The 13159-nt window shown below is 36.5% G+C and overlaps 1 protein-coding gene across 3 annotated transcripts in view; it reads left to right on the top strand.

Annotated features, from left to right (window-relative positions):
* Positions 1 to 13159, top strand: part of LOC140246225 (mitochondrial 10-formyltetrahydrofolate dehydrogenase-like) — a 647794-nt gene that overhangs the window by 61877 nt on the left and 572758 nt on the right. For 2 of the 3 annotated variants that reach the window (XM_072325677.1, XM_072325676.1), the window contains exons 21-22: positions 2686 to 2885; positions 9679 to 12810. In XM_072325677.1, the coding sequence (XP_072181778.1) occupies positions 2686 to 2885; positions 9679 to 9737 (259 nt within the window). In that variant the 3' untranslated portion in view covers positions 9738 to 12810. Of the gene's footprint in view, positions 1 to 2685; positions 2886 to 9678; positions 12811 to 13159 lie in introns of those variants that run through there. The other variant, XR_011902451.1, reaches the window with a different exon arrangement.

Below are 13159 nucleotides of genomic sequence, written 5' to 3' on the forward strand. Positions count from 1 at the left end.
GTGCAACCATGTGTGATTACAGTTCCCATTTAACATAGGAGCTTTTGAGATATCCCTGGCCAAATCTGGAGTCTGTTTTATGAAAAACAATGAAGTGAGAGTAAAAACAAAATATGTTTTGAAGAACAGGAAGGAAGAAGCAACATACTTACAATGTCTTTATTGTACATGTAGTTAAGAAATTAAATGTTGTACTTTAAGATTTTCAATATATTTATTCACTTTTCAAGTATTATTGACGGTGTGATAATCTCTGAGGGCATATGACACTTGGAGAAGTTTATATAAGTAACACGTCCAGTATTATCTGCTGTTAGAGGTATTTAGTGTGTTTGTCTCCATCGGTAACTGAGAAAATGTGTCTTTGAATTACAAATATTTTTTTTCAATTGATTGAGCATGTCTATGTGAAAAATTTTCCATTGATATCTAAAATATGACATTTGCCTGCAAAATGTTTTTATGCCTCTGCCACAAGGTATCACCGGAGGCATTATGTTTTCAGGCTGTCTGTCCATTCGTAATCAATTTTTTGGACAGTATAACTTCAGAACTGTTTGAGGTATCATAAGACTTGGCATATGTATGTTTGAGTGGACAAAGTTGTGCCTATCAACTTTGGTTGCACATGCTCAAGGTCAAATGTCAATGTCTAATTCTGAAATTTCACTATTTCCTTTTTTTTTATGCCTCCGCCACGAAGTGGTGCCGGAGGCATTATGTTTTCGGGTTGTCCGTCCGTCCGTCCGTCCGTCCTTCCGTCCGTCCGTCCGTCCGTCCGTCCGTCCTTCCGTCCGTCCGTAATGAATTTTGTGGACAAGGTAACTATCGAAACCTGTTGAGGTATCCTAATGAAACTTGGCATGTATGTGTATTAGGGGGTGAAGTTGTGCCTATCAACTTTTGGGTGCACATGCTCAAGGTCAAAGGTCAAAAGGTCAAGGTCAAATACATACAATTTCACTATTTCCACCATATCTATTGAATGCCTGAAGATATTTTCTTGAAACTTAGTGTATACATGTTTTACCCAATTAAGATTCTCTGGTGACAGTTTGGGTCATGAGGTCAAAGGTCAAAGGTCAAAAGGTCAAGTAAAAATATTAAAACTTCTTTTTTTTTCTCCGTACCTTGGAAAATTGTTCAAGGTATCTTCATGGACATAGTATATACATGTACTGACTGGAAGTGATTATCTAGAGAATGTAGGGTTCATGGGGTCAAAGGTCAGGGGTCAAAGGTCAAGTGCAAGACTTCAAAATGTTACTATTACCCTCATATTTATGCAATGCCAGCAGGGTTATTTTTTTACACTTGGTGTATGCGTGTGTAACCTAATAGAAATTCTCTGGAAAGTTTTTTTTTTTCTCTTTTTGCCTCAAAGGTCAAAAGGTCAAAGATATCAAGTGAAAGTGCTGAACTAACTTTTTCCTCCATATCTCGGAAGTGGCTCAAGTTACCTTGAAACTTAGTACATATTATGCATGTTCTACCTGAAAGTAATTATCTTATGAATTTTAGGGTCAAGGGCCAGATGAAAATGGTAACAATTTACTATTCAATTCAGAAATTGCACTTTTTCTCCACACCTGTACCTTGAAAATTACTCAATGCCTAAATGTATGAATGGGTCAAAGTCAAGTTAAAGTCCTTAAATCCCTAGATACATGCTCTCCTATTCATCCAATTAAACCTACGTCAAGGAAGGTGAAAATTCAACACATTTGTGACAAACTTGTCATTCCCATATTTTGCCAATTTTGTGAAAATGTAATCACACAGTGTCCACATGTACTATCTAGACCTATTGGGAAAATCATGCATTATGGCGGAGGCATACCAGTCGCCAAAGCGACATTTCTAGTTTACTTTTTGCTCCATATCTTGGAAATGGCTCAAGGTATCGTCACAAAACTTAGTACATATACAAGTATTGCTTGACACTGATTCTCTTAGGAATTTTTTTGAACATGGGTCAGAGGTCAAAGGTCAGGTTAAGATGCTAAAATTGTGCTATTTAATGCTGAAATTACACTTTTTTCTCCATACCTTGGAGAGTACTCGATGCATACACTTAATTAGACTAGGTACATTGTACATTGCGTAATACATGCATTACTGTGCAACAATTCTGTCGGGAAAGATTTTGACTGTGGGTCAAAGGTCAAGTAAGAATGATAAAATGTTACAACTTTTTCCCATATTTTGAAATAGCTCAAAGTAATGTCATGAAAATTGGATGTCACCATTTATTATTTGAAAAAAATGCGGACCATGGGGTCAAAGGGAAAAGGTCAAGTAAAAATAATTCCTGAAAACTCTCTCTCTCTCAAATGATTTAGCCATCCATCCAAGTGAAACCTACAGTTCAAGGGAAGTAAACACTCAACACCTTTACATGACAAGCATGTCATTTCAGTTTATTGCCAATTATGTGAAACTGTCATGTCACATTTTCAAGACATACTCTATTCCTATTGGAAGAACTGTACAGTATGGCAGAGGCATACCAGTCGCCATAGCGACATTTCTATTTTTTTTTTTTTTTTATCTGCAGGAACTAGGCAGCCCCCAAATTCCAAATAAACAGTGTAAAGAAATCAAAGAGGCTTATATCAAGAGGAATGCTTATTGCTTTATGGAGAAAACTGTTGACACTCTTATATCTGTCTATGTATTTTCCAGTGACATTGATGGCATGCTGAAGAGTGCCAATGGTACTGAATTTGGCCTTGCCTCTGGTGTCTTTACCAATGACATCAACAAGGCCATGTATGTCAGTGAAAAGCTTGATGCCGGCACTGTCTTCGTCAACACGTACAACAAGACCGATGTAGCTGCTCCGTTTGGTGGCTTCAAACAGTCTGGATTTGGCAAAGATCTGGGTAAGTTAAAATTTTGTAGCTATGTAAATTGATAGCTTGTGCAGAAGAAATGCTCTTGTTTGAGGGGTAGTGCATTGTTTGACTTCCCAATGCCACTTTTTCAGAGCTCCAGTTACAGCGCCTTAAATACTGCAAGGTCAGCACTTTCATCAGTTGTCATCCTTACTGATGGATACACAAGTCAGCTCTTATCCCGTAATTTTGTGTTTAATGAAAGGAGTCTTTCACCGTAAACCACCCAAGGCCAGATATTAAGACTGCATGGGATGTCAAATTTGTCCTGGATTATTTGTTCAAGTTCCCAGGGCCATCTGGTATGTTGCTTTAAAGGATCTCTCATTAAAGTGCACATACTGATTTGCCCTTGTCAGTGCCCAGAGTGTGCAAATGCTTAGAATATTAAACATTGATGATATGGCTATGTTGACCTCTGTGTGTACATTTGTAATCCGTGATTTAGTTAAACAGAGCAAACCAGGAAGGACCAGGAAGGGGAAGGGCAACACCTTTTTGTTCTTGTTCTTGAGAACACATGGCCAACTTCAGTCACCAAACCCAGTGTGTTATCACAAGGTTGACAATTTATGTACAGTCAACGTGCCTTAGCTGCCACCTGTCTATAGCGGCCACTGAAAAACCCCCCCAAGAGAAAAGCCCTCTTAAAGACCCTGTGTATAGCGGCCACCTGTCAAACAAGGCCAGCAGCCAAATTTTGTTTCCTGTGGTAGATTTTAACCTGTTTGTAGCGGCCAAAGACCCGATGTAGCCGTAGCCAAGCAGATAATTCAGCGTATTTTGCTGCTTTGTAGCCATGCCAGTTATTCCTGGGCGACGTTCAGTGATCGCCACCGCTTCAGTCATCACTCATTCAGTCATAATAATGCACTAGTGTTAAGCTTTCTTCAGAATTGTACACATGCTACTGTGCAATGTACATGTACATGTAGGCCATACACACAAAGTTGGATAACCTGTCCATAGCGGCCACCTGTCTTTAACAGCCACTTTTTTCGTCTCCCTTGGGTGGCCGCTATAGACAGGTTTGACTGTACTTAATACAAGGACTCCAGAACCCCCTATTTGGGTCTAGGGCAAGTACCCCCTGGGCAATTACCCCGAACCCTTCCCCTGACCCTAACCCTAATCCTAATCCTGAACCTAATCCTAACCCTAACCCAAACTCAAGACCCTTAACCTAACCCTAACCCTAATCTTTGCTCTAACCTTATCACTGACCAGTATTTGGGGGGTGGGTAATTGCCCTGATACGCCCTACTAGTATTTCAACAACAACAGAGTTGTCTATAACCGGAAATACATATATAGTGAATTTACTTTCGAGGTTATGTATGGTAGATCAGTGGGTTAGGCAGGATTTGAATTGGGAGCCAATTTTTACATTTTAGTCTTCTTTATTTTTTTTACTGCATAGTTACATTTTCTAAATACAGTGTACTTGGCAGGTATTTTTAACAGTGTGATGGAATATGCATATGGACACTATGCCCCATACAAGCCCTCGAAGCTGCCACCCCCCCCCCCCCTCCCAAGTTTGCATTGCTCTCAGGTAGTAGTCTACAAGAAAAACTTGCGATACTTACATTGTAGGTGAATGCGAGACCCCCCAGATCGCTTGTTTGATAAAGTCACGCAAATACTTTGGATGGGCCTACTCGCTAAGTTTTTGAACATTTGACTTGATATATGCCTGTATAATTTTCAGATGTGCAATACGCATAATTTTTCAATATTAGAACAATGCATTACCATGGTGAACATTTTTCTTATGCCTCAGGCACAAAAGCACAATATAACCTGTATTGTTGAAATGCATAAATCCAGTCTTTACTGCATTATCTTATTGCCTGACATATTAAAGGGTTATTCTACAACACAAATTGTATAATAGCCTAAAGCTCCAGTAATTGTATATACTCAGAAAGAGACTTTGATCCTGGCAGTCTGAATGATGGCATTGTATCAAATTCCAAAGAGGTGCAGGTGCACAGGAAAATGAATTTTGACCACATTAGTGATTTACTTTTATTCAGAAGAATGAGGCAAGATGGTTGAGGTATCGGTATTCTGACTTCATGAACTAGCATAGTGAGTTACTCTTACACAATAATGAATATCATTTATAACCCTTCATATCGCCGTTTGTAAGTGCATTGATGCAGAACAGAAAAGTTGAATTAGAATACAGAATGTAATTATGAACTTTATGATACTGTATGTAAAGCTAAAAAGGATAAGAAGTACCTGCTTGATGCTGCCATTATTTTGTATCTTTCTGAGTTTTCTTTGCAACCTCCCTGATTTGAATATGTTAATGTTAGCAGCTCTGCACACAGAGGGCACAGTATGTTTTAACCCTATCTCTGTCACAGGCCGATTTAATCGGCCCAAAGCCTGCAAGGCCAATGCTCTGGCCGATTCAGTCAGCCCTATTTTGATTGACAGATTACTCCAAAGGCTTTGGTGCTACCACTCTATAAACTCATTTGTGATTGGCTGACAGTGTAAAGAAACTAAATCTAGTGTCAAAAAAGCTTCCCCACCTTCAACCAATCGGGAAAGCCTTCTCAAAGTCCAAGAAGTTGTGGTGACCCCCACCCATATCTATTTGCATTCAGACCATAATGTGTTGTGTCCAGTTTTGCCATAGGCTTCTTGTGTGGAGAACTTACATGAATCTGTATATATGGGACTGTTATAAAGATTGCCGTGTGCGATGAAAAGATTGTACACACAGGTCAGTTTCTGCCTATTTTATGTAAGTCAATATAATAAAATATAATGTGAAAACATTCAGGAAAGAAATTTCAACATTTTCAAATTCTGTGAAGGGCATAATTGTAGTAATATCGGCCTCATGAATATCTGTAGAATGGATGAATACTGCACATTCAGTGAAGCAGTTGTAACTGTTCATTCAGCACTAACAGCAGTGCAATGGGTCTCTGTAGTTAGCCAGGGCCAGCAGGGCAGGTGTAAGGAGCAATAGGGTCACAGTAGCCTGCTGCCTGAAGCTGCACAGTCTTGAAGTTCGGGTATGTTTGACTGTTTATTATTAGTACAAAATAAACCATCACTATATGAAACTTCAGTTCAATGCAGGTTGATCATAAAGAAAATGACTGCAGTGATAGTTAATTCTGTTTCAATGAGGAGAGTTGAGAAAGTTGCAGACTAGCATACTCGGCTGGAATGGACACTCTGAAGACTGAATATTTTCAATGACAATTTTTTACCTTTGGATTATCATCATTATGGCAATATTATAGGACATGCAAAATCTAAATCTAAAGTAAAAAGCACAATTCAATTTATATTTTCAGTTTGACTAGATACAAACATGCTTTATCTACTGTCAGGCCACCATTTCATTCATAAAATTATTTAAAAAAATAAGACAAAATGTGTGAAATCTACGTTATAATTGCCATAGACTTTTGTTCATAAAATTAAAAGTTAATGCTACTGATAAAAAAGTCATATCATCTTAAAGCTGAATAAATTCTCTACAGCATTTGTGAGACCTTTTTGTGATACAAGAGCATGTTGTGTGAAAAAAAAAAATAGGTGGTAACATGTAGAAGTAAGTTTGCAAAGATAATTATGTGACGTAAGAGGGCGTCCCACTTGAAATTTAAGTGCGCCCTCACTCAGATTATTACATAATAAGAAAGTTTAGACCATAAACTTTCAGTTATGTATAACATGACACATTAATGCCAATAATAACATTCAGAAATGGCCAACAACAATCTTGTGTCTGTGCGCTGCAAAATGTCTGAACAGTCTGGCTTAGCCTTATGTGACAGAAATAGGGTTAATAGTTTATACACAGCCTACCAAACATTTTGAAGGTCACCCAGCCTACCTACATTTTGAAGGTCACCCAACATTTGAAGGTCACCCAGCAGCTCTTGCATATCCTTAGCCCTGATTCTAATGACTTACTATTATGTACTATGAGTGCTAATACCTGGTATAGCAGATTCCTGTAAGGAACAAAAAGATGAGCATATGAAGTGTTTACCAAGTGGTTGGACATGTTGTATTTTAAGTTGAAATGTAAAGCTGTGGATTGTTTTGTGTGGTATGCTGGTGTATGTGATGTGTGCTCAGCATGGTGTAAACATGGTGAGTTCTTGATCTGCAGCTGTGGGTGTATTGACATGCATCATAAAGATGGCAATTTGAATATGGTGCATGTGATCATGAACTCATTTGTAACTCTGCTCTGATACTTAACTTCAAGGAGCATATTTCCATTTCCTCACATTTTTGGATTCTAATCAGTAGGAAGTACATGTAGAGATACATTGATAATGTTTTTTTTTTAAAGATTCCACCCATTAGACCTGTAAGGCTACCAGAATATCAGGCAAATATGGCATACACCATAACTGTTCCGTCAACTTGTCGTTAATTGCAGAGATAATCGACTAGCGGTAACCAGGTACCCAGAGACAACTCTAGGGGTAATTGCCTTAGACCCCTCTACTACAATTACCAAAGGCAATGTGAAGTGAAGGATAGTACCAGTGTGTGAACAGAGATTTGGGGAAATATCTGCATTGACTTAATTGAATGCTTATGTACCAATTCACTGTTACTGCATACATGCCTGAAACTTGTCATATTCTGTTTGGTATCTTATCAATGTTCTATGCATACTACAAGATGCATGAGTATTGAACTTCACTTACTATGCTCAAACCACGAATGGCAATGTGCAGCGGTACATTGAAAGCATCAAAGCCACACCATATAGCTTGGTCATAGAATTCACATCACAGCACAGTTTGCAATTTTCTTTACAATTTGGTTAGACTGTATTTCTAGCATAAATGTTTCTTTTAAAAGTTACATCCTTGGTTTCAAAACACAATAGCTTGCAGAAGCACTCTGAATTTGTTGTCTCAGAACAGTGTGGCACGTAGAGTGTTTATACTGTGGCACTAAAAAAGTTTAAGGAATATTTTACCTCATAATTCATTTCCTGTCAATAAATTTTATATACAGGTAAACATGTAATAATGGCATGATTTAATCTTTAACGATTGCAGTTGATTTCCTTCCGCATTAAAATTTGATAGTATATTGCAACATTTAGAAAACAAAGCAGAAATCTTGAATTATTAAATTTTTATATATGATCCAGGTATGATTATTTTTTTATGCAGGCATGTATTTGGGTATTCATTAAAAAAAAAATATATAAATAAAAAAAAAAAATCCTCTCTGCTTTTATTAGAGTTGTATAAGCCATACCGGCACAAGTCCAATAGGAGATAGGTTTCTAAAATGTTGCTAAGTGCCAGACAAAAGGTTAGCTTTTAGTTTACCTGGTACTTGTTTGTCACTTACTTCAAAATGTGCATGGCGGTTGCATCAGGCACACATTATCCCCCCCCCCCCCATGCACACACACACACACACACACACACACTACACAGATATATCCTTTCAAGTGGCTTTGTCCTCAACCTCTGCTGAACTTAGAATATTCTTCCATAAATATGTTGATTACAAATAACTGACAACTTGTGTGCTCATGTCACAATTTTTTTTTTTCCTGAGATATGGTCATACAGCCATTTCATGATGTGAAAGGCCAGAAAACTTTATAAAGTTTTTATATTCAGTGTGCCAGGCACTCAGATGACAAAAATAGTGAGTTTCAAATAGCGATCTAAACATCGACCGTTGGATCGAGATCCAAATCTCACTCACAAATTGCTGTGTGAATCACCTTTTAATGTTGGATGTCAAAGTACTTTAAAGGACAAGTTCACCTTCATAAACGTAAGGATTGAGAGAATGCAACAATATTAGTAGAACACATCAGTGAAAGTTTGAGGAAAATTGGACAATCGATGCAAAAGTTATGAATTTTTAAAATTTTTATGTTTGAACCGCTGGATGAGGAGACTACTACAGCTTGTGAGTCATATGCGTACAACAGTATAAAGAAAATGTAAAGAAAATTCAACATATTTTCACTTTTTCCGCATAATAAAAGAGCACTTGACTTGCCTCTTTCTAAAGGCAGGCGGAATAAAATTACCCATAACATTTGTTGGTAACGAGTCGGGGGAATGTGTACTTTTTTCAAAAGATGAAATTTTGTGAAATTCTCTTTATATTTTCCTTATATTGTTGTTCGCATGTGACATCTAAGTTATTCACACACTGCAGTAGTCTTCTCATCCAGCGGTTACTGCACAAAAACTTCAAAAATTCATAACTTTTGAACGGATTGTCTGATTTTCCTCAAACTTTCAATGATGTGTTCTACCAATATTGCTACATTCTCTCAATCCCTATGTTTATGAAGGTGAACTTGTCCTTTAATAGAGATTACAAAACTTCAATTCAAATTTCTGTAGGGGCCATTTTCCCTGGCATTGCCAGCAGGTGAACAGCATTCACAGTGCAGCTTTTGTACCTTATGCATGCAGTGCATACCCAACATCTATGACACACTGCTTCCCTCAATCACATTTCTGTAGTTGCTGCAAATTGTTGGTTTTCATTTGTAGCATGGTGTAAATTTTCTGGACATTGTTGATTGTGCTAAAAAATGTAAGTTTTCTATCATTTTGTATTTGTGCACCATTGTTTACTTTTAATGCTCAGCTGTCATATGATCATGTTTATCTAGTTGCTGATTTTTACTTGACTAACCCATGAAATATTCTCCGATGAATAGCTCTTCACTTCCCTGATTTATACCGCTTCATGTTATCACCTCATGTTTTAATATTTGTCTTTTATACAGGCCAAGAAGCACTACATGAATATCTAAAAACGAAGACTGTCACCATTGAGTACAACTAGTCAGCCCTTGGACAACCTACTTCATATCACAACAGTGAACTTTCTTGAAATGTCTGCAGCCATAAAACTGAGTTCCATGAATGTGTGCCTTTGAAATTCATGATTTTGTTTTCTTTGCTTTCTCATCTCCTTTTCTCAAATTGCCATAAAGAATTTGTAGATTGTAACCTCAGAATTCAGTGGACAGCTAGCAGAAGGGATGTCAAGTGACACAAGGTGTAAAAAGATGATGCCTTGTAGTCAAATACATGAACTCCATTATCATGTTTTAAATTGCAGCTGATGCTGCTGCGTTTGGGTTTTTAGGGGTCGGTGGTTGTGTTCATATAGGTTTGGTTTTTGTTTTCATGTATTCTTGTACATCACTGTGTAATGGTAATGGCTGTGGCAGCCATGTTTAAAAATAACAGCATGTTGCATCTAAATTTATACATGGAAGAGCACTCAGTGTCGTAATTTTTGTGCTTGGTGTATTTCATTTTGCGCCATAAACTTTTTATTTTAATGTGTTGATTGTATTGTTGCAAATGAATTGTTCTGTTTTCATCCATATGTATGTAAGTCTACAGAAGCAGCCCAAAGACATATCATGTAGACATACACTTAACTTTTGTGACTGGTTGTAAACCTGCTGGTGCTGTAATTGATAGTTTTAAGCGATAGTATACTGGAATTGAATTTATAGTATGCAATGTGTCCTTGAGATTTTCCTCTTTTTTTTTTAATTTGTGGAAAATTAAAATTTTTAATTTGTAGAAAAAACATACAACCAGTTAGTTTGTGAAATGATTGTGTAAACCTAGTGGCAGTGTCTTTAAAAAACAAACACATATTTACTGGTAGTCACCTCCATGAACAAAGGTGGGAAGTTAGCTTTTTCTAGTCATATCCATTACTTGTTCATCAGAACACCAGATATGCTATCTATTTTATCATTATGAGAGTGGTTTTCAATCACATTGTGGTGATTAACTGTGACCTTGCATGTCAGATACTTCCTATAGCAGATGTATTTTTCTAGATTAATCTAACAGTAAAGATGATATTGCCAATGTTTTTGTATCACCACTGGCAAGATATATATGCCCTCTAGAATCATCTGACAGAGTGAGTTGTGTTGTGTGTCTGTTCAGAATGGTTTTTATTGTGTGTTTGCTACCCACAATTAATGGAAATACTATCTCAACTCGGGACATGAAAAGTGCTCCAGCAAAAAGTTCTTAGCAATGAACCTGCTGTCACCAAATACTGTTTCATTTTGTTTGTGATATGGAGGGGAGACTTTGCTTAAGTTTTGTTTTTATTTCTAATGATGAATATTTTGAGAGAATAAAGGTGACATTGATGCCCTTTTAACATCCTGCTTTTTATGTGTGGCACTAGTTATAATGACATTTGTGTGGATAAGGTACAAGGTTAAGTTAAATCTATGGGTGCATCATATTTTAATTCTTTTGCCTGCCTTTCATATCTTAGCACTTTTAAACTTGTGTCTATAAGAAAATTTTGCAGGTGATATTTTATCAAAGAGTGGAAACATAAACAAGGAGCATTCAGATAGTAAACTCTTTACTCTCTTTTATTTTTTTCTGTGTGTGTGTGTATGCATACTGATGAATTATGACAAAACAAACAATTATGTGTACATATAAATTGTGTACATAATTAATCACCAGTGGGTGTGTAAAATATTCTGCATAAAATTATTTCATTTGATATTCCAAGTGTGCCATTACACTAGCTTCTTACATTGAAGTGCATGAAGAGAGTGACAACTTTATGGTCCCTTGTTACTGTAGTTGATGTGTGTATCAGCTGTCTGTGTATTGTGTTTGGTGCATTTTATATATTTCACAATGACTGCCCTTTGTTATGCTGGGATTGAATCCTGAGTAAAGGATTAAAATGCTTGTGCTGCTCAGAATTTATTGTGAAAAGGGTGTACTGGTGTGATTCACAGCAATCGGTAAGCCGTAATGCATTGAAGAGTTAATCTGTGATAATCCTATGTGCTGCTTATTCCATAGAAAGGTTTGTGGTCATTGCAGGGCATCAGTGTTAAGCTAGTTCTCATGACTTTCACCCTCTGATCAAAGTGTGGGTATGTGTCACTCATTTATTCAGAACTGGATTGTGCAGCTTCTTTGTCACAACAAGACAACTGCTGGCACTTTGTCTGGGATATTCTTTTTTTTTTTTATTTATGATGAATGGCAGGCTCAAAGTCTAGAGTGATATTCACACTATATCTCACTCTCTTAGAAAATAAGTGACTGGTCAGATTTAACCTGATGCATGTCAAATTGTTGATTTTATATCATTTCACATGATACCTCAATAATAGGGCACATTAACATTCATTAATCAGTGACAAAGAGGAAAGCAAAATACTGTTACATTTGGTTCTAGATTTGATGAAAGTCAGGAAAGTCGAATCATAAATTGTAATTTCTTGTGCAATAATTGCAGAAGTAAACATCATTTCATCAAACTTTGTTTCAGGTATGTGAAGAGATCTGTGGAAAATACAACAGATCGTAGGGCTTTAAGAGCAATGTCAAATTCAAGATTTTCATTTCTTATACAAAAATATTCACATTAGATGTGTGTTTTTATATTTGTAAACACAGGATGATATGGAGAGGCATGCCATGTAATGCTGTAGTTTTTATTGTTTTCTTTCTCTTTGTCAATCTAAATCAGAAGTGAATTCTGAAGAACATAGGGATTGAAATTATGATTTCAATTGATGCACTTGGAAATGGGCTTTGTCATATAATCAATACTAGTTAATTCTCACAGGAATTACAAGATATTAACATCTTATTAAATTGGTGGGGTAGAAATTTAATGTCTTCAATTGTATTGATTAAAAACTGGTTGTGACAAGGTCATGCAGTTACGCAATGTAAGAATGGTAGAAATATCGTAAGTGTATATCGCATGCTATATGATACACTCATATTCTTTTGCTTATGACCAGAGTAGCCTTGTTGGAAACAAACTGTACACAGATTATGCTTATCCCATTTAGTTTGTTAAAAGGATATGTACATGAATGATGTCAAGCTCATATATATATATATATATATATATATATATATATATATATATATATATATATATATACATACAGCAATGTATTGACACTAGAACTAGGCATATCATTCTTTGTGTCAGGTTGTCCATTAGCTTGAAGCTTGAAGACACTGATGGCTTAAAGGAATGGTATAATTTTGGTTTGGGAATTGGGATTCAGATTTTAACTTTTTGTGAGGTGATTAGAAACCACTTATGAAAAATTAAAAAGCATACAATTCTAATAGATATTAAAAGATTTTTTTTTAAATTAAAATCGGTTTGAAATGAGTGAGATAGCCAAAAGCAAAGTAAAACAATGTGATCCTAATAAAAGGTGGGTC

This window comes from Diadema setosum, chromosome 2 (assembly GCF_964275005.1).
Source record: "Diadema setosum chromosome 2, eeDiaSeto1, whole genome shotgun sequence".
NCBI lineage: Eukaryota > Metazoa > Echinodermata > Echinoidea > Diadematoida > Diadematidae > Diadema > Diadema setosum.